Source organism: Podarcis bocagei (genome assembly GCF_964188305.1).
Source record: "Podarcis bocagei genome assembly, chromosome: 13".
NCBI lineage: Eukaryota > Metazoa > Chordata > Lepidosauria > Squamata > Lacertidae > Podarcis > Podarcis bocagei.
The window spans coordinates 27,724,701-27,746,747 of NC_138138.1; the positions used below are offsets into that span (position 1 = coordinate 27,724,701).

A 22,047-nucleotide genomic window follows, 5' to 3' on the forward strand; every position below is an offset into this window, starting at 1 on the left:
GCTAACAGGACCAGTGGTCAGGGATGATGGGAATTGTAGTCCCAAAACAGCTGGAGGGCCAAGTTTGGCCATGCCTGCTCTAAGAGAATGTTTGACAAATATTTATAATTACAATTTTAACCGTTTCTGATATTTTTATTATTTTGAATACTATGTCAACCATAGTTAGTTAATGTGTGCACGCCTGTGTTACTTTTTCATGCTTTTATTTTATGGGCCGCTTTGAGAAGCTTTCCAACTTTTAGAAGTGATAGAAATATACTTCAAACCAATTTTCCGCAGAATAAAATCCAGCAAAACTGTCCTTCTATGCACACTTACAGGCGAGTAAGCTCCATTTAAATCGGGGTCCATCTAAATAAATATGCTTAGGACCGCACTGCAGTCCGTACGGGACAAGAACACATTTTATTCTATCTGGAGAAATGAGAAAGTACATATAGAGATCGTTGATCCTTCCCTCTCAGTTCCTTTACATTTCAGGAAAATAAAGATTTCATACCAATGTACATAACTGCAATCACCCCACATCTCTATTAGATGCTGGATTTCTCTGCCATCAAGTATATCTGTTAAGAACATATTTTAATTTAGGATAGAGTCAGTTTTCAAAGAGCCAAAGTTGGCATGATTCAGCTCCTGTTACCCATGGTGTTGTTCTCATTGCTTCATAAGACCTCCTGCTACAACAGTCAACTATTCCCTGCTTCAAGTTGAATCAAATGAAGATACAGGATTTCCCCCCCTTTCTCAGACGTCACATTAGGCCAGAGAAAAATGTATGTGATGTGAATACAGCAATGACACTCTCAAGCCATCTCTATCACTCTGTCCAATGTCTGTAAAAAAATAAAAATGGAACTCCTAAAATGTGCTTACCAAAACTTCCTCTTCCCTTGGAAGGATAGTGTGAAATATCTGGGAGAAAGAGCAAAAAGGTACTAGTTTACATAAAGTGTATGAATAATAATGGCATTTTGTTTTAATATTCAAATGTGTGAAAATTTCTTTCTTACCAGTGATGTATAAATTTGGGAAGGAAAGTAGACAGTGGGTCCTAAGATGGCTAAACAAAGGAAGTTCACAGAAGGAAAGTTTCCCATTTGCACCACCTCTGTGCCCCACAAACGGGCTCTCTGAAATAAAGTGAGATGGTGCAAAAGGGCTATGGGGGAGATGAGAAACCTTCGTTCTACAAGTTAACTTTTCTGAAGAGCCTAGCCATTTTGGGCCCTGAAGGAATGACTGCTGGGTGTGAAGCACATTTCTGCCCACAGATAAGCCACAGTCTGAACGCCATGCCCTCTATCTAACCTTTTGCTGTCTTAGTAGTCTGCCGTGCCCTGTCTGTGGCCTTTGTCTCTGTCGTTTAAACAATGTTCAAGGGGAAAGTAACACGGTGGAAACAGGTGCCAAAATAACTTTGTACAACCCCACGATCGCATGATTGGAAGATGTGTAAAGGGCACAGTCCCAAATGTATCTGACTGGTTTTGCATATTGTGCTAATAAAAAGAGCCTCTGCAGAGCTAGCTGGCAGCTTGCTTATGCATAGCTCACCTGCATGATCAACTCGTGTCTCATGTCCTTCACTTCAGGGCCCATTTATAAGCCTCACTGAAATAATTTCTGATTTATGCCAGTATTGAGATAGAACTGGATGCTGTGTTGAATATCAGCATCAAGACTCATCTGTGTGGATTGAACTGAGGAGTACTGGGTGCCCTGACTCAGAGCCTTTCTAAAAGCAATTGCTTTGGTGCATCCCAGGTCCTCTCCCATTTTGGGCTGCAGGAGTAAGTGGGAGGATGGTGGCAACAACTACTGGAGAATAAGACCCACAGGCAGCACTGCAGGGCTGCTGTGTTGCTGTTGGGCAAGGGAGAAGGTGGGAGAGGCTTTGCTTGAGGAACCCTTCTTCGCCACAAGTTCCATCTCAGCAAGGCAGCTAAGTCACAGTGGTCTAGGTCTCAAACAAAAAGTATCTTACATGCACCACTCTCTCCAAATAGTAGTTGCTTGGCTCTGAATGCCAGAATGCAGGATTTGGGAATGATGATTGCTTTCTTATTGCCTCTGCCACCCTAGAACATGAAAGGAGAATTTGGATCAACCACATGGAACAAAATTTGACTGCAAGGATGTGTGTGTCCGTCCCCCCAACCCCTTATTTCATGAAAGGCCACAACTCGAACCTGACCTTCAGTTTCAGATTGATGCAGGTGTCGTAAAAGATGTTGCCTTCAGCATTGCTGGATTCCCTGAACTCTGTCTCTTCCATGGTCTCCACTGCCTCATTGATCACAAACAGGTCCCTTCGAATCATCTTTGATTGTTTAATGAACTCATGTTGCAAGTTGATTTTCCTGAAGAAGAAAATATGCATCCGTTATCCAATAGAGCAAAGTGCATAAAATAGCAACACCATATACAAACTACATGCAGTGCATCTTCTGCAATCTATATCGTCGTTCTAAACTCCTATCAATACTGTACAGGATTTTTTCACAAGGTACAATCCTGTAACATTTGGATTCTCTTCCACTGAAGAGTTCCTGATCCTCTGGACCCATTTCCTCTGAGTCCAAGCATGGTTTTGGGACTGAATCAGCCTTGATTGCCCTGCTGAAATGTGACACAGGAGTGTGACCATGTCACTTTTACCCAGCATCTCAGTAGCTTGGTATTTTATGTGAGTGGGTGGTATACAGTGGTACCTCGGTACTTCTAGGTTTCGGCAGTCCGAAACCTAGAAGTTTCGAAAAAACGCAACCTGAAGCGTCTGTAACCTGAGGTATGACTGTATATAGAAATGAGCAAACCAGTGATATTTTAGGGAGCAGGCTAGCAGGTGAGGCCCATTACTTACATCATAGGAGCCTACACAACACAAAACACTGTTGCTGTATGTAGGTTTTATTTTATTTGTTTTTTATCTTAGATTCTGGAATTGTACATCCAGATTTTTTTGTTAAAAATTTTGGGGGCCCCAAGAGAGTGGGGCCCTAGGCTATAGCTTGTTTAGCTTATACATAAATCTAGCACTGGACACACCTCTGTGGGGAGGGAATTCCACAGCTTAGAGGCTGCCACAAATAATGTCCTCTCCTCCCCCCCCCCACTTCTGAAGCAAGTGAAACAACCAAAAGGGCCTCCTCTACTGATCTTAACGTATGGGAGGGTCTGTAGGGAAGGAGGTGGTCTCTTAGACAGTGTAATGGGCGATGTTGAGTTCCATTGGGTATATTAGGTCAGTATCCTCAACTGTTTTCTTCCAGCCTTACCCATCTCTTGTTGCAGAATCGAGGAGCTGGGGGTGGACATATATCTTTCTCACGTTCACAGACCTCAAATGAGACATACTAACAGCCGCCAACGCTTCTACTCTTGTCTCTTCAATCCGCCCACCAATATTTCCCTCCACTTTTCCATCTACGTGGTCCACAACGGTGAATGAACCTGAATCTTGGACTTCTTGAGATTAAAAAAAATTGAGAAAAATCAATGACAACAAAAGGGACACTATAACAACAAACGTAACTAAAGTCCATCTCGCTCATTGTCTTCTGTACCCTGTCTAGCTGTGGTTCTGAGTTTCCCAGCCCTAGAGATACTAGGCAACCCAAGAATTCCTTAATGCAAAGCATGCTTTTCACCATGGTGTTGAGGCTTGAAGATTCCAATAAATGGTTTTTTAAAACAATATAATCAGTGCTGTTTTTCTAGAAAAGAGTTGCTGGAATTCACCATGAATGCCTCCATTGTTCTCTTATCATGGAGCCCACCTGAGGGGTGCCAGAACTGAGTTACAGCTGGGAGAAAAAAACAGCCCTGAATATAATTATGGAAAACAGAATAACATGAGTTATAAATAAGATTCTTGAGAGATTTTGCGGGGCAGAGTGGGAAGGAGGGGGTTGGAAATTTGCCATCTATGAACTCCCTTAAGAGGACTGGACTAGATGACCGTTGGCTCCCTTCCAACTCTATGGTCATATCCAAGTCAAAACTAATGATAAAACAGCATAACTGTGAGTAAAGGTTTCAAAACACTATGGCACTACCACAAACCACTGAGAAAAATGGGATGAGAAATATGCTCTAAAAGAATGCTAAAATGCTTGTGAAATTGAACTACGCACCCTGCATTTTTCTTGCCAAATCATGGAATGCACACAGCCCTGTAATAATGTGTGAAGGAGAATGAGCCTGAAATCGTCTAAACCAGAGTGAGGAACCTGTAGGCCACCAGAGGTTGTTGGAGTTGGAAGCCAGCAACAAATGGAAGGCCAGAGGTTCTTCCACCTCTGCTCTACACACTTACCTGGGAGTAAGTCCCATTAAACTCAATATGGCTTCCTTCTGAATGTGTACGTATAGCTTTGTAAATACTGGAAATTACCTAGTTTTGCAGCATGGTCTCCCGATAACAGCACATCACTTAGCTTGTATTCAGTTCTCTGGAAACGGCTGGTCTGCCACCACGACTGCTTTCTCTTTCTTTGAACCAGGCAGAGAGGCCTAAAATGATGTTGGTCTATAACACTTCGCACTGGGATCAAATCTCCTGTTGGGTCCAGTTCCTTGGACAAAGATTTGGTTGCCTTATGAAACAACATTTCTGAGATGTATGCAAGACTTGTCGTTTGACCTTGACGGAGAAACAATGAGAAGAGGAACAAACTTGTAAATTGTGTAGGGTGTATTGTGCAATCAGCTGCAGAATGCCTTCCCCTTTTCCAAACAGTAATTCCTTCCAGCCTTCAAAGCAGTTTTTAAATCGGTGTAGATGTATAGTCTCTGCTCCAATGCTATTCCCTGTGGCCAGTCATGTAGGGAGACATGGAACCATTGTGGAATGGTGCTTCCAATCCCCCAGTTCACAGAGATGATTCCAGGAGGATACCTCGGTCAATGGAATTAAAAGCCATTCCCCAAGAAAAATGCACATTTCAGGCTGAACAGGACCAATTTCATGCCAAAACCAAGTCAAAACCTATATTGGAATTGTTCCAGATACAGTCATACCTTGGAAGTCAGATGCCTTGCAAGTCAAACATTTTGGCTCCTGAATGCCACAACCCGGAAGTGAGTGTTCCGGTATGTGAACGTTCTTTGGAGCTGGAATGTCGGATGCGGGTTCCAATTGGCTGCAGGCTTCCTGCAGCCAATCGGAAGCCGCGCCTTGGTTTCCAAACATTTTGGAAGTCAAACGGACTTCCAGAATGGATTTTGTTCAACTTCTGAGGTACAACTGTAATGGGTTTCCTCCTGAAGTGCCTGCAGCTCAGCTTCCGCTACCCTCTCCAACATCTTGCCCCTAAAATAGTATTAGTGAATAGAAGGCAATTGTCAAGGATCTTGGGGTCCTGAGAGGGGTTCCCCCTGCCCAGAATGGATGCACCAAACATCCTTCAAGGCATCTCTGTCAAGTACCTTGCTTTACTTCTTCAGCTTGTTGGAATTTCCTAACTGTTACACTATATATAGGATAGTGATGTATGGAATTAGTGATGTACGTTAGTGAGAGCTGGACCACAAAGAAGGCTGATTGCCGAAGAATTGATGCTTTTGAATTATGGTGCTGGAGGAGACTCTTGAGAGTCCCATGGACTGCAAGAAGATCAAACCTCTCCATTCTGAAGGAAATCAGCCCTGAGTGCTCACTGGAAGGACAGATCGTGAAGCTGAGGCTCCAATACTTTGGCCACCTCATGAGAAGAGAAGACTCCCTGGAAAAGACCCTGATGTTGGGAAAGATGGAGGGCACAAGGAGAAGGGGACGACAGAGGACGAGATGGTTGGATAGTGTCTTCGAAGCTACAAACATGAGTCTGACCAAACTGCGGGAGGCAGTGGAAGACAGGAGTGCCTGGCTTGCTCTGGTCCATGGGCTCACGAAGAGTCGGACACGACTAAACGACTAAACAACAACAACAACAACAACATCCCAGTTCTATATCTTCATAATCTTGAAAGGCCTTGATTTCCCCCCTATAATCTGAAAATGATTTATTATTTATATATATGTGTGTGTGGATGTGCCAAGTCTTACATGTTGTTGCCATCATATGGTGGCAGCATGGCCAGCTCAGGATCCTTTGCTAGCCCAGTTCTGCCACCTCCTTGCCAACAGGGATACCAGCAACAGGAGGTTTGCTCACCTGCTATTTGGGTGAGTACATTGAGGCCGGTTCTGTGTTGGCCGAGGTTGGCAGAGGCTGCGCAGAGGGACACTTCCACCTCTCAAAACCCCCTCCAGCCTGGTGGATCAGGGGCTTGTACTGTATTGCATTTATTTATTTCATCATGTACTTACGCCATTTCAATGCTGCTTGCTAAAATGACATTCTCTGAACGGCTTAGAATAAATGAGTAAAAATAAAACAAAAAACAAAACAAAAAACCCCAAAGCTGCATAAATAATAGCAAAAGAAAAACACAGATTAATCTACTAAGGCTGCATTTCAGTGGGATTCAATGGAGCTTACTTCTGAGTAGATATGCACAGTGCTTTTTTCTTGAAAAATAGGTGCCGGTGTGATAGGAATTTTATGGTCTTAGATATATAGTAATGTTCATAACTGCACATACATAGATCAGCACAGGAAAGCCAACCTGGACCCATTTTGATTCCTAAACTGACCAAATCCTTTCTCTGCAAGGTTAAAAATGGAAAAGCCTCCCCATTGTCTCTTCCTTCACAAATCCTGTCTTAATCTGTGTTTGAATAAGGTGTGAGCCTGTGACCTGGCCCAGGAAATAAGTATTTTACCACTACAAAAGAATGGCCAGGCTCCCCAGAAAATCCAATCAAGTAACCTGCTAGACAGGAGATAAACAAGGACAAGAGAAAAACAACATTTAAATTTCTGTGATGTAGGTGGGATGTATCTGAGGGGTGGTCTTAGGTTACACCCCTTCTGTGATGTATGCATAATGTTTCTGGGGGTGGTCTTGATCTAGAGAATGGGAATTTCAAAAGTCTTTATAAGGCCTTGCAGGCCATTGTTCTGGGTCCTCTTCCTCTCCTGCGTGTGAGGGGAGTACCCTGTTGCAACAGATCAATAAAGATCAAGCTTACTAGCTGCTTTGCTTCTCAATATTCTCTGGTTGGCCTCTGCTATTTTCTCCTACCAATAGGGAACCTATGTAAGGACTCTATATGGGCTCTTGGATACCCCATAAGGGAAAAGGGCATATTTTTATTTACAACAGATGGTGACCACGCACGAAGGGACTTTTGGTTACCCGGATTCTGGAAACGAGGAAGGACTGGTTATCCAGCGCGCACCAGGCAGTTTGCCAGGAGGAATAACCAGTCTTCCATCGGTCCCAGGGTCTGGAAATAACTGGAGTTTCAGCGGGGCTAACCAGAGGAAGCAAAGCTTGATCAGGCCGGCCTTAAACAACCAGTCAAGACATCGTGGGATCACCAGGAACAGCGCATGATTATCGACTTCCGGTCGGCGCCAGTGCTTAATGGCGGTCCTTGCCTCGAGCTCCGAGGGAGGACTGCTCCGCAAGTTCGGGTCTGACCCGCTACAGCGAGCGGGGGACCCTTAAAATTGCAGGCGCTGAAGCCTGTAAGCAAGGAGACTCGGCGGGCACCTTTTGCGCCCCCCGGTACTGTGAAAGAGCCTTTTTAAAGGCTACGGAGCGGCATCGGGAGTGAGCGCGGTGCTGAGAGTCGTCACCCAGCCTGCGGAGTGAAGCTGCGTCGCCATTGAGCAGAGAGCGCCGATTCCTTCCTGAAACTGAATTCGGACTGTAAAACCCGTGAGTAAGATTGACAGATGGAACGGGACATTTAAAGTGGGACTTTTAAAAATTTGGCTGAAAACGGGAAAGGCATAAAATAAGGAAGTCTGCCTCCCCGGACTGCATGTAAATAAAGCAACGAAAGAACAAAGCTGCATTTAATTGAAGGATAATTTCTAAACTGTTTAAAACCTGACATCGGACTTAAATTTCCCCCCCAGCAAGCAGGGGAAGGGGGGGATTAAGATTGAAATTTATATACCTGCTTAAAGGAGAGGAGGAAAGAGATCTTTCACTGTCAAAACCCTGAGTCGGGCTGCTGGAGCAAGCACCAGGCAATTGAACTGTCAATTTAAACTGGATACAAAGTTGGGGTTTTGACTGAAACATGTTATAAGACTTGAATGGAGTTACTTTGTGAACACTTTAGACTGAAACTGTAAAAAGTGTTTTGACTGTGGACTTTGGACTCTGGTTTCTTTGGATTCTTTGTTCCCCACATTATGTGTTTCTGACTTTCTAAACTGGATACAATTAAATGCTCCCTCTAGAGGAACTAAAGAAAATTTGTTACTGTGAGAGGGAAAGAGTGGAACTTTCCACTTCTAAGCCTGTCTGTGAGAATTGACCTTGAGGACATGAGCAGCTTACCAGAAGAGATAACAACTAGATCTAAAACAAAACAAACTCAGCAAACTCAAAAGAAAAGGGGTTCTATGCAAGGCACAACACCAGCTGGACAGGAAAAAGCACCAACTGCATCTATGGAGTCAATGACACAGGCATTGCTCAAAATAAATCAGTCTTTGGAAGCATTGACAAAGCAGTCAGCGGAGAATACAAAAAAATTGAATGACCTGACAACAAGATTGGACTTGAACACGGCAAGCGTAGCTTCTAACACAGATTCTATAAATAAACTTATTCAAGAAAATTCGGAAACAAGAAAGATTGCTCAAAGTGCAAAAGATACAGCAGAAGAAACTAAGAGGGAGCTCGCCCCAATCACAAAAAAGGTGAACGAACATGATGCAACTCTGGCTTTGTGGGAACTCCAGAGAAAGGAGAAAAATCTCAAATTAAGATCAATCCCAGAGGAAGAGAAAGGAAGCCTTGCAGAATTCCTTACAGAAAATATTTTGGAATTTTGGCAGGACGAGTTTCAGGAGGAAGAATTTGAAATAACAACGGCTTTCCGGTTGGGCAGAAGGCAAGGCAAGAAACCCAGAGATTGCTTGATTACATTGAGATCTAAAGAAGAAAGAGATAAAATTTTGGACCTACATTATCAAAAGGCTCTCGTAATCCAAAACTGTCAAGTACAGATCTTCAAAGACATCCCTAAATACATCTTGGAGGTGAGGGCCTTTTATAAAGATTTGGTTTATCTTCTGAAGAAGAACAACATACCTTTCAGGTGGGAGTTCCCACAAGGATTGTCCTTTAACTACACAGGAAGGAAGATTAAAATAAAAACAATTCAAGACAAAGAACTTTTTTTGGAAAGAAACCAGGAGGACTTACAGAAAGGAACAGTAGACACAACAGTGGAGAAAGAACCGACAGATATTGCAAATCTCTCATTTGGACTTTTACCACCATCGGAGGAGGAACAAAAACTTGGAGCAGTCGGAGGAGTAGGTACATAATACTAAAATGTCTCTGCAACTTCTTAGTTGGAATTGTAATGGACTGAACCTCCCCAGGAAGAGACGCCAAGTCTTCCATATTTTGAAAAGAGAGCAATTGGATATAATTTGTTTGCAAGAAACGCATGTGACCAGGACACATAGGAAACTACTTATAAACAAGAGGCTTGGACAAGAATTTATTTCATCAGACAAAGTTAAAAAAAGAGGTGTGGTGATATATGCAAAGGAAAGATTGGCTCCCAAAATGATCTTCAAAGATGAACAAGGAAGATACCTGGCAATAGAAATACAAGTTCAAGGAGAAAAAATTATGATATTGGGAATATATGCACCAAATGAGGGGAAGGCGGAATTCTTTAGGAAGTTGCATGAGACTTTAATGGACTATCTGGACTGTAAAATTATAATGATGGGAGATATGAATGGTGTTGTCTCCACTAACATGGATAAGGCACAAAGACAGATAATCTCTAATGATGGAAGACTTCCAAAGACTTTTTTCGAATTGACTGAAACACTGGATTTGATTGATATCTGGAGAACAAAGAATCCCCTGGAGAGGGAGGGAACCTTTTTCTCTGAAGCTAAAATGACCTGGACAAGGATTGATCAAATTTGGGTAACTAGTTGTATGGCACCGAAGATAAAAAAAGCAGAAATTTGCCCAAAGACTTGCTCTGACCACAATGCAGTGAAGATAGAGATGAAACTAACAACAACTGGAACCTTCAGATGGAGGATGAATGACGCCCTATTTAGAGATGAAGAGATTTATAAGAAGGCCCAAAAAGCAGTGAAGGACTATTTTGAGATAAACTTGAGAACTGATGTGGAAAAAAGAATAATTTGGGACGCTAGCAAGGCCGTGATGCGAGGTTTCCTAATACAACAAAACTCCATAAAGAGGAAAAAACAGAATGAGAGAAAAGAAAAACTTTTGGAAAAGATAAAAGAAGCTGAAAAGAAATTGAGGTCCAAACCAAAGTCTCATGAGATTTTGAGAGAAATAAAATATTATCAGACACAATATATGGAACTGATGAATCAAGAGATAGAATGGAAGATAAAGCAAATGAGACAAAGAACATTTGAATCAGCAGACAAATGTGGGAAACTTCTGTCATGGCAATTGAAAAAGAGACAGAAATTGAATACTGTGACAAGTTTGGAAATGGAAGGAAAAATTATCCACAAACCAAATGAGATAAACAACTGTTTTCAAAGTTTTTTCAGGAAATTATATGCACAAGGGCCGGTTAACGAGCAGGAAACAGAAGAATTTATTAAAAAGTATGGACTACCAAAGATTTCAGATCAAAGTAAAAGGATTTTGAATGAGAAAATAACAGGACAAGAAATAGAGGACGCCATTCAGAACACGAAATTGGGAAAATCTCCAGGCCCGGATGGATTGACTGCCAGATATTATAAGGCATTGAAGGAATGGATAGTACAACCATTAAAGGAAGTTTGTAATGAAATTTTGGAAGGGAAAAAGGCACCCGAATCGTGGAAAGAAGCTTTTATTTCACTTATACCGAAAACAGAGACTGAAAAGAATCAGGTTAAGAACTACCGCCCTATATCATTACTCAATGTGGATTACAAAATTTTTGCAGACATTTTAGCAAAAAGACTGAAGAGAGTTTTGGTGCAGGAGATTCACAAGGACCAAACAGGCTTTCTCCCAGGGAGACATATGTCAGATAATGTAAGGAACATTATAGACATTTTAGAGTTGCTGGAAGTAAAGATTAATAGAAAAGCAGTTATAATTTTTGTGGACGCGGAGAAAGCCTTTGATAATATCTGTTGGACCTTTATGAAAAAGAATCTCCAAGGGATGGGGGTAGGCCAAGGATTTGAAAACGGTATAGGTGCTATATATTCTAAGCAAAAAGCAAAGTTGATTGTTAACAATGTGGTAACGGAAGAGATTCCTATAGAAAAAGGTACACGACAGGGATGCCCAATATCACCCTTACTTTTTATAACAGTCCTGGAGGTTTTGCTGAACATGATTAGAGGGGACCAATTGGTTAAAGGCGTTGAACTTGGAACAAAAGAGTACAAATTAAGGGCATTTGCAGATGATCTGGTACTGACTTTGCAACAGCCAGAGACTAGTACTAAAAGAGTTTTAGAACTAATTGAGAAATTTGGTCAAGTAGCAGGATTTAAATTGAATATGCAAAAAACCAAAGTGTTGGAGAAAAATCTAACAACGGCAGAGAAAGAGAAGTTTCAGAGTGAAACAGGTTTAACAATAACAAAAAAGGTGAAATACCTGGGTGTGAACTTGACTTCTAAAAATATAAATTTATTTAAAGACAATTATGAAAAATGTTGGACAGAGGTGAAAAAAGATCTAGAAATATGGTCAAGGTTGAGACTTTCCTTGTTAGGCCGAATTGCTGTTATCAAGATGAATGTATTGCCTAGAATGTTGTTTCTATTCCAGACACTCCAGATCTTGGATAAGATGGATTGCTTCAAGAGGTGGCAAAAAGACATATCAAAATTTGTCTGGCAGGGCAAAAAGCCCAGAATAAAGTTTAAGATTTTAACTGATGCAAAAGATAGAGGGGGTTTTGCCCTGCCGGACTTGAGACTCTACTATGAATCGGCAGCTTTCTGCTGGCTGAAACAATGGCTACTTCTTGAGAATACAGATATTTTGGATCTGGAAGGGCATGACAACAGATTTGGTTGGCATGCATATATATGGTATGACAAGGTAAAATTGCATAAAGGCTTTAAAAACCATATTGTGAGGAAAGCACTGTATAATGTTTGGATAAGATACAAGGATTTGCTGGAGAGTAAAACCCCTAGGTGGTTATCACCAATGGAGGCTAAAGAGATAAAAAAACTAAATATGGAACCCAATTGGCCAAAGTATTGTGAAATTTTAGAACAAGATGGTGAAAGAATTAAATTGCAGAGTTTTGATAAATTAAAGTCTAAGGTACGAGATTGGTTGCATTACCATCAGATAAACGAGGTATTTAAACAAGACAGGAAAATAGGTTTCCAGATGGAGAGGTCGAAATTGGAAACAGAATTGCTAGAACCCAATACTAAGAATTTGTCGAGAATGTATAACTTGCTGCTGAGGTGGAATACACAAGATGAAATAGTAAAATCAGCCATGATTAAATGGACACAAGACATAGGTCATGACATAATGCTTGATGACTGGGAACAGTTGTGGAATACAGGTATCAAGTTTACAGCTTGTAGTGCATTAAGAGAGAATATAATGAAAATGGTTTATAGGTGGTACATGACCCCAGTCAAACTTGCAAAAATTTATCATCTGCCCAGTAACAAATGTTGGAAATGTAATGAGACTGAAGGTACCTTCTACCACCTTTGGTGGACCTGCCCGAGGGTAAAGGCCTACTGGGAAATGATCTATAATGAAATTAAAAAGGTCCTTAAATGGACATTTTTGAAAAAGCCAGAGGCATTTCTCCTGGGCATGGTGGGCCAATTGGTGTCAGGGAAGGACAAAACATTTTTCATGTATGCTACCACAGCGGCAAGAATCCTTCTGGCAAAGTATTGGAAGACGCAGCAGCTACCCACTCTGGAAGAATGGCAAGCGAAGGTGATTGAGTATATGGGAATGGCAGAGATGACCAGCAGAATCCGTGACCAGGGGAGAGAGACGGTGGAAGAAGACTGGAAGAAATTCAAAAAATACCTTAAAGACTGTTGTAAAATTGATGATGGCTGAGATGTCATGGTTATAAGAAATAGAGCTTTGCAGCGGTAAATCATAACTTTAAAGGATGCATAATGAAAATGACTGAATTAATTGAATGAAGGGTTGCTGAGAAAGGGTTAACATAAGGATGCAGAAAAAGGGAGGTATGGGGAAGTCCGGGAAAGAAGGTTTAGGAAAATAAGTTTAAGTAATTATACATGTTTATTCGTTTGTATGTCTTGTATGCTTTTGTTTTGTTTGTGTTTTATTATATGTCTGGAAAATTAATAAAAATTATCATAAAAAAAAAAATATAATCTGAAAATGATTTATTATTTATATATATGTGTGTGTGGATGTGCCAAGTCTTACATGTTGTTGCCATCATATGGTGGCAGCATGGCCAGCTCAGGATCCTTTGCTAGCCCAGTTCTGCCACCTCCTTGCCAACAGGGATACCAGCAACAGGAGGTTTGCTCACCTGCTATTTGGGTGAGTACATTGAGGCCGGTTCTGTGTTGGCCGAGGTTGGCAGAGGCTGCGCAGAGGGACACTTCCACCTCTCAAAACCCCCTCCAGCCTGGTGGATCAGGGGCTTGTACTGTATTGCATTTATTTATTTCATCATGTACTTACGCCATTTCAATGCTGCTTGCTAAAATGACATTCTCTGAACGGCTTAGAATAAATGAGTAAAAATAAAACAAAAAACAAAACAAAAAACCCCAAAGCTGCATAAATAATAGCAAAAGAAAAACACAGATTAATCTACTAAGGCTGCATTTCAGTGGGATTCAATGGAGCTTACTTCTGAGTAGATATGCACAGTGCTTTTTTCTTGAAAAATAGGTGCCGGTGTGATAGGAATTTTATGGTCTTAGATATATAGTAATGTTCATAACTGCACATACATAGATCAGCACAGGAAAGCCAACCTGGACCCATTTTGATTCCTAAACTGACCAAATCCTTTCTCTGCAAGGTTAAAAATGGAAAAGCCTCCCCATTGTCTCTTCCTTCACAAATCCTGTCTTAATCTGTGTTTGAATAAGGTGTGAGCCTGTGACCTGGCCCAGGAAATAAGTATTTTACCACTACAAAAGAATGGCCAGGCTCCCCAGAAAATCCAATCAAGTAACCTGCTAGACAGGAGATAAACAAGGACAAGAGAAAAACAACATTTAAATTTCTGTGATGTAGGTGGGATGTATCTGAGGGGTGGTCTTAGGTTACACCCCTTCTGTGATGTATGCATAATGTTTCTGGGGGTGGTCTTGATCTAGAGAATGGGAATTTCAAAAGTCTTTATAAGGCCTTGCAGGCCATTGTTCTGGGTCCTCTTCCTCTCCTGCGTGTGAGGGGAGTACCCTGTTGCAACAGATCAATAAAGATCAAGCTTACTAGCTGCTTTGCTTCTCAATATTCTCTGGTTGGCCTCTGCTATTTTCTCCTACCAATAGGGAACCTATGTAAGGACTCTATATGGGCTCTTGGATACCCCATAAGGGAAAAGGGCATATTTTTATTTACAACAGATGGTGACCACGCACGAAGGGACTTTTGGTTACCCGGATTCTGGAAACGAGGAAGGACTGGTTATCCAGCGCGCACCAGGCAGTTTGCCAGGAGGAATAACCAGTCTTCCATCGGTCCCAGGGTCTGGAAATAACTGGAGTTTCAGCGGGGCTAACCAGAGGAAGCAAAGCTTGATCAGGCCGGCCTTAAACAACCAGTCAAGACATCGTGGGATCACCAGGAACAGCGCATGCGGAAGTGAGTATTAAGTAGGAAACACGGGTAGTGGGTTGGGGTCTCTAAACCACAGCAACCAAAATTCTTTAATTCTTCCTTTTCCCTTCAAATCTAAAATTTCTACTTTTTTCCTCATCTAAAAATTGCCTTCTCCTCCTTTCTGTCCCCTCAATCTCAACACCAGCCCTAGCCCTTCGGAGTATGCCCAGGCAAAAGTTGTGTGTGACTTCTTTCATTTCCCTTCTACAGTCTATATGCCGACCTATTCCTTCGGAGTTTTGCCCAGAAAAAGGTCGTGCTTTTTCTTCTGTACTGAAAACTATTTAACTCCCAGGTGTAGCCGCACCTCTGCCATGGCGATCTTTGTTAGAGATGACCTGTGAGCAGAGAAAGCAAGGGCACCTGATTCCTTTCCTTCTTTGTCATTTCTGAGTCCCAATCTGGCACTGCGCTATGCAAGCGTCCAGTAGGGAACTCTCAGGTTAGATTGTAAGAGGCAGGAGGTTGCTGTGGGCTCCCTGGCTGAGTAATGACCAAAGGGGGGGGGGTTTGAGATCGCTGACCGCACTGTTAGCTTAGTAGCCAGGAAAGGCCAACAGCTGTACCAGCCTAGTAAGTCAGGCCAGACGAACGGCGGTGTGTCACAGTACAAATTCTCGGAGTTGTCCAAATTGAGTGTACTGTGGGTTATTTATTGTGTTTCCTGAAAAGTGGGGATAAAACCCCGACTGCAGTATAAAAGTAAAAGCTAGCGCTATTAAAAATTCTTAAAATGGGTGCACCTCAATCAAAAGAAATGAACCCACAGACTCCTGATGGGAAAGAAGCCCAGTTGGTGCTTACTTCCCGCCTGGACTCTGACAGTCCCCTTCAATTTGTGTTTAAGAAACGTTTTTCCAGTGTTTAAATTGTACTTAGGCAACATCCAGCAGCTGCTTATCTTAAATGTACCATCTAAAATAAAAATGCAAGCTTGCTCCAATTCTAAATCTAAGGAAGCCATGTTGAAGCCTTATCAATCTTAAACAAGACAAAAATTGAGAATGAAGTGTGCAAATGTTTGTTAAAGAGGCTCTAAAAGAGAGTTTTTCTCCCAAGTGGTAAAATCCTGTATACGTGCTACTTGTGTTCTGAAAGGAGGATTACCCCACCTCCTTTCTCTAGTTTCAGTGGGGAGGGTGATTTTAAGTCTAATGGTAAATGATGTTGTGTTGTAACTTTTGAGTTTGTGAGTACACCTGTGTTCCAGTCTAAGTTAACCTAATGTTTCTGCTGCAAAAGCCTAGTTGAGCCAACTGCTCTCTCAAGCTAAAATGCAGTGTATGTATTTCATTAAGCATATGCCTATGAAAGTATGGTGTTCCTTCTAAGAAAAATATGTGAGTCCAGTTTTAACTTTGATTTGGTTGGACAGAAGAGTTATTGTAAGGCTCCTGATATCAGTCTCTATAAGACGTCCTGGCCTCTTTTCTTAGAAAATGCCCCCCCTTGTTTCATTCTGTCTCTTTCAGGGTTTTTTTCCCTTCTCCTTCTTATTCTGTGCCAGGTAAATTTACTCCCGAGTAAGCTTCCTTTAAAGGAAACTGCAAAGGTGGGGGGGCATAGATTAGGCTTACTATTCCTCTGCAAGTTCAGGAAAAATTGTCACTTTTGTATTCCTTTTAAATCAAATCTATGGCTGTTTTAACTATGCTTTATAAGAGATCCTCTCCCTATCTTAGGAAAAATGTTCACTTCAGTCTTTAAAGATAATTTATCTAGGAACTTTCACTCTCTAGTCTAAGGAAGTAAACTCTCACTCAAACTAGCTTCAAGATCTGCTAAAAGGGTTCTGCTAAAAGGGTTCTGTATAGAATTGGGTACTTTTATTTTCCTCTTCCTTAGTACATGATAGGCGCATGGCTTGTGATCTCTTCCCCAGTTGTGTCTGTGTACATAAGTATGTGTGTGTTTCTGGTAGTACAAATCTTGCTATGAACCCTGTATTTTAGGGTTGGACTAGATGACCCCAGGTCCCTTTCAACTTTCCCAATTTGTAGCTGAAATTCAGCCCAGATTTGCTTGTGATGTTTGAAGCAGAACTGGTGATATCAGGCATTTGAGTGATTACAGTGTTTATCATTTTGTCTATTATTTACAAAAATCAGACTTAAAAGTCTACTCAAAGTTTAAGCACATACAAATGAATAGTCAAGTAGAATGCGCCTTGACCAATCCTGTAAATAAAGGGCAGGAAAATTTTGTCTGCAAATGGTAAGGCTGAAATGACTGAGAATGTTAAAAAAAAATCCTATGAATTCTAACTCTCTGGCCATTTTTACTCATAAATAAGAGAGCGGTTGATTGTTCCGCGAATGACCAGATAAAATGACCAATAATGATAGCCCTTTCCTGTACATAAAGGAAGCACTCCTTTGCTTGGGCTGCAATTGCTAGCTTTGGTGAATACTTGAATTACTGAGTTTCTCTTTTTTTTGTGTGTGTTTTAAAATCTAACCCTATTTTTAAAAATCTACTCCTTACCTTTCCCTTCCTTATTCTAATTGAGCCAAAAGATGCAACATTTTCAATGGTATAAAAGGTTTGCTGAGACATGAACTCGGCACATGCACAGAGGCTAGATCAGCTTACAAAAAAGAGAGAGCGAGAGAAAGGAGGGGGGAGAGAGAAGGTTTGGAGAGCGTGAAACCTATACAAATTTCCTTATGTAAAACTTGGAACCATTGAGGGAAATCATCCTTAATGTGTTTTGCTCCAGGGGTTACTTAAGACAAAAGAGTTAAGTACTGGACATGCCAAATTCTTTTCACAGGTAAATATCAAAGCACTCCCACTGTGAGTTCCTCTCTTGAGTAGTTTCTCCCCCCCCATGGGATTTAAATTTTATAACAGTTTTTTTTTGTTTTGTTTTGTGTGTGTGTGTATGTGTATATGCCTATGCATTTTAGGAACAGCATTTCCTGACAGACCTCTCACATGAAATAATTTTCCCTTTTAACAGAGTGTCCTTTCTTTTCTCCCACAGCACAAATGATAATGAGGGGATGCAAACAGTGATTTAAATACTCTATAAAAAGTAATTGCATTTGTTTTTCTTTTGTCTTTCTTCCCTTAAAGCCAAACAGCAACTTACTTTCTGTTCTGTGAAACAAGTCTGAATCCCTGCTGTATTAGTGACTTCCATCTCTTTGTGGCTTTGACACTCTAAGTTACAAATAATCTGTTTTCATTTATTTAATCAGTTTTTCCATGATATATATGAAATTAATCGAAGCACAACCAAACATTGTTTGTGGAATGGTATTTGTTTACCTTTTTGCCTGAGCATTTCTTATTAATTCTGTCATTTTGGCTAGTGCAAGGTACTTGTACAACTTTAAATTGCCATTCATTTTTTCTTGGTATTAACTAATTTCCCAGTATTAACATTACAGCTGATGTCACATCAAGAAACACTTTTATTTTCATTTGGGATGTTAGAATGCCAAATCAACACCGGTACTCACCATGAAGTTGTTACAGTAAGTGAAACACTTTTTAACAACAACAATAAGAGGTGCAGGTACTGCATACCCTTGAGTACTCCCTGGGGGAAAAAATCACTGGATATGCATGGGATTGGTCTGTAGGACATTTAAATTGCAATCTGCTGTTAGCCACTGTGGTTTGGATGGAGAAAAGAGTTGGTTCAGTTCAGATTTTACAGAAGCAGTGCTTTTCCGCCCTCCAAAAATATGTTTAGGTGTACTCTCATTTTGACTCAAGAAAATCTCCATTTTATAGTTCAAATTGGGAAAAATCAATACAGTAAATGGACAAAAGTACAAAGATTCACAAAATGTTTATGGGTATGCGTACCCCTGGCCCGCCCCCCCAGGAAAAAGCAGTGATAATAAGCAAACCAAAACACGACTAAAACTATATACAAAATACAAAAATATTAGGGGGAAATGTTTGCAAAAATGGGTAGATTGGGTAAAAATATATACAAAATGTGTAAATTAAAAGACGTTTGCCTTAAAAATGCCAATGAATTTTTATTAGGCTTCTTTTTTTAAAAAAGTGACAAACTGATGCAGAAACATGGAAAACTGAATTTAACACTGGGAAAAGAACTACAGCAGCACTGTCTGACTCCACCCTGTGACAAATCGGAGGAACGAGAACATTTCTGAAAGAGAAATTTACCGTAAAAGGAAATGCTTCAGGCTACCCATGAGGCACCTTAAACACTGGCTTCTAATTTATTCTTTCTTTCTTTGCTGCTTCTTCAACAATCCATCTGAATAAATCCTTCCACAGTCTGAGACTATTTAGGGATCAGATAACCACAAACATAGCAGCAGCCACCCCTGATTTCCTTTTGATCACTGAAAAACACTGAGACCCCGTCCCTAAAAACAAGAGAGATCCCTTCTTCAGCCGAACAAAAAAGCAACAGAGAAATAACCCAGCTGCCCACCGATCTATTGTTGAATGAACCTCTTCATAGAAACATTCAGCGCTTCTTACCTCCCCTGTACTTAAACAGCAATTTTTGAGAAAAGGCAAAAGGCTGGTTTCTTGGCTTTCAGAAATTGTGTATTTCCTGTTGATTTTCACGCTTCAGCTGCAAATACTGTAGTGGGATCAAAGCAGATTATGATTTTCTGGTTTCGGTTTCTGTTTCCGGGAGCTAGCTACTCCCACTACTTTATTTCACTCCTTTTTTCGTTAATGCTGCCAAGTTTCCTAGGGATGCTTTCACAAATCCGTCATGGGGACAGGGGAGGTGAGCCAATGGGGTGATAATGAGAATTTAAGATTGTTTAGGACAGAAGAGCTCACTTTCAAAAGGCGCTGCATAACAGAATCTTGAGCGAGTCAGTCAGTACAAAAAAGTTCTGGGACTCCAGCTCCCATCAACCCCAGCCAGCATGAATGAGCATGATGGGAACTGTAGTCCAAAAAATCTGCGAGTGCTTGTTATCCACGCTAAAGCCAGTTTTTAGCAAGCAGGGGATCAGATTAGAAAAGCAGACTGAGCTAACAGAGTTTGGAGCTTGATTCTCTCAATGCATCTTCAACCCTTACAGTTACTGAGAAATGCTGGAATATAAACTGTTGTGCCCAACTCTAAAATATTAAAGTAACAGAATCCACAAGTGTCTATTTTCCAGGGACAGCCCCGGATTTTCCGAAGCTGTCCCGGTTTCTGATTTGATTCCAGAGTGTCCCGCTTTTCCTTAAGACGTCCCTATTTTCTTCAGAGAAATGATGGAGGGTATGGCGTTATCTGACCCCCCCCCCCAAGTCACCAGAAGGCAGTTCTCCATAGGGAAGTCTTTTATTGTTTAATATTTCATTATTATTTTTTTAAAACCCCAATAAGAAACATTGTTTGTTTGTTTGTTTGTTTGTTGTTGTTGTTGTTGTTGTTGCCGTCGTCGTCATCATTTTTCATACAGAATGCTTATTGACATAAGCACATACAAAATGCAGTAAGAATAATGAATGTAAAAATAGACAAATGAAATGAGAATACAGAGGGGAGGGGGAAATCAGGATTTATCACATATAAGAGAAAGGTGAGTCAAATTAGTTCTCAATAAAGCCTCTCCACATTACCTCTGGAGCAGGGGCTTTAGTGGGCTGTGTGGGCGAGTTAACATAGAGAGTGTTATACTGTAGCACCCTGCTTGTGGTTAACGCTTAGCTGGAATGAAATATTCAACGCAGCAATAGAGAAATTAAAATAATTATTTATTTGTCAGACAAATAAATGAGAGGCACAGTGGTATATGGTTACCAAGCTCTGGCCTGGCTCCTGCCATTATGGCCAGCCCTTATATTCCCTTAATCCAGCCCCCTTTGCTCCTCCTGTGGCTGCCTCTGTCCAATCAGCCTAGTTGGATTTCCTATTGGCTGATTGCTATATCCAATCCTAAAAGATACACCCACATCCTCCTGTCCTTATATGGAACACAAACAGCTATATATTGTTACATCTATAAATGACAAATAAGTAGTAATATATCTTACATGTGTCTCAACAAGGAATCTTAATTACCAGCTCACCTCTTGCCCTCCCTGCCCTATTGCCTTCTAAAACAAATGGTTAATCTTAAATTTTTATCTTAAACATATGTCAAGGATCTTGAGTTTCACATCAACATTGAAAGATATCCTTCATTTGAAGGTTTCTAAACAAATGTCTGACAGCTAATATATCAGGACAGCATTTGATGGCGTCTTCCTGTCTGGCAGGGGGGCTAAACTGCTGGCTGACTTAATTCCAGGATAAATACAACTCTTCTAGCATTTGTTAAATCCTTTGCATAATTACATTTAAGCCAATATATTTAAGCTAATATATTTCATACATTATCATAGGTAACCTTTTAAAAGAATAAAGCTTCTCAAAGTAGAAAGGAAGGAACTCAGTAAAAAAAACAGTTTTTAAAGAAGGCTCTTTAGTTTACACCTCCCCCTTTCACCCTCCTTTCCAGCCTCAAAATAAAATAGGAAGAAGCTTCTTTTTCCCCAGCCAAGCCAGTTGCCTTTTCTCTCAGTTTAAGAAAGAAACAGTTTTAAAAAGACTTCCCAAAAAAGCCTCTCTTTCTCTGTCAGCTAGATGCTTCTCCCCATTTGCCTCTGGCCTTAGAAAATACAGCTCAAGGTTTAAGAGAGGCCCATGGTATCATTTTACTATTTGCCCATTCCTAATTATATTTATCTCTGCCTTTGTTATCTTCTGTAACATGTAGGGTCAGTGTCATTACTCAGTCTGTAATTTCAGCTTTTATGACTTTGAGAATTGCTTTCTGCTATCAATCAAAAGGGGCCCCTTGTCTAAGAGGAGGAAAACACTGTTTTCTTAAGCAGCTAGCCTTCTTGCCTGGCATGAAACGTTTGAAAATCTACTTTTGAAAATCTAAGCCCTCTTTAATATACAAGTCCTGATCAAACATTAATAAAATGCAGGCTTATGCCTGATGCCTCAATACCAAGTCGAATGAAAGTGGTCTATTCTTGATGAACCATTAAGAACTCTCCGTTTGTGTGCCAGGTGTTCTGACAGTGCAATTGCTCCATACTTTCACTAGCCACTCCTCTCAGGAAGGCGGTGAGTCAGATTTCCAGTGGGAAACCACTGTCTTCCTGGCTGTGGCAAGTAGCATAAACACAAGA

The 22,047-nt window shown here is 40.9% G+C and overlaps 1 protein-coding gene and 1 long non-coding RNA gene across 5 annotated transcripts in view; one reads left to right on the forward strand and one right to left on the reverse strand.

The window, feature by feature from the left end:
- LOC308572554 overlaps positions 1-22,047 on the forward strand; it is a 79,163-nt gene that overhangs the window by 10,474 nt on the left and 46,642 nt on the right. The window contains exon 3 of one of the 2 annotated variants that reach the window (XR_014001802.1): positions 1,020-1,956. The exons of the other annotated variant lie outside the window; for it this stretch is intronic. This is a non-coding gene — a long non-coding RNA (uncharacterized lncRNA). Of the gene's footprint in view, positions 1-1,019; positions 1,957-22,047 lie in introns of those variants that run through there. 2 annotated transcript variants of the gene reach the window in all.
- The window catches only part of GSDMA (gasdermin A), a 30,840-nt gene that overhangs the window by 7,356 nt on the left and 1,437 nt on the right, over positions 1-22,047 (reverse strand). Inside the window, exons 2-7 of one of the 3 annotated variants that reach the window (XM_081168689.1) lie at positions 19,340-19,495; positions 4,403-4,651; positions 3,285-3,474; positions 2,201-2,366; positions 1,991-2,084; positions 880-918 (exon numbers count right to left, since the gene is read on the reverse strand). In XM_081168689.1, coding sequence (XP_081024815.1) covers positions 880-918; positions 1,991-2,084; positions 2,201-2,366; positions 3,285-3,474; positions 4,403-4,619 — 706 coding nt within the window. In that variant the 5' untranslated portion in view covers positions 4,620-4,651; positions 19,340-19,495. The remainder of the gene's footprint in view (positions 1-879; positions 919-1,990; positions 2,085-2,200; positions 2,367-3,284; positions 3,475-4,402; positions 4,652-19,339; positions 19,496-22,047) is intronic. The other 2 variants (XM_081168687.1, XM_081168688.1) reach the window with 2 other exon arrangements.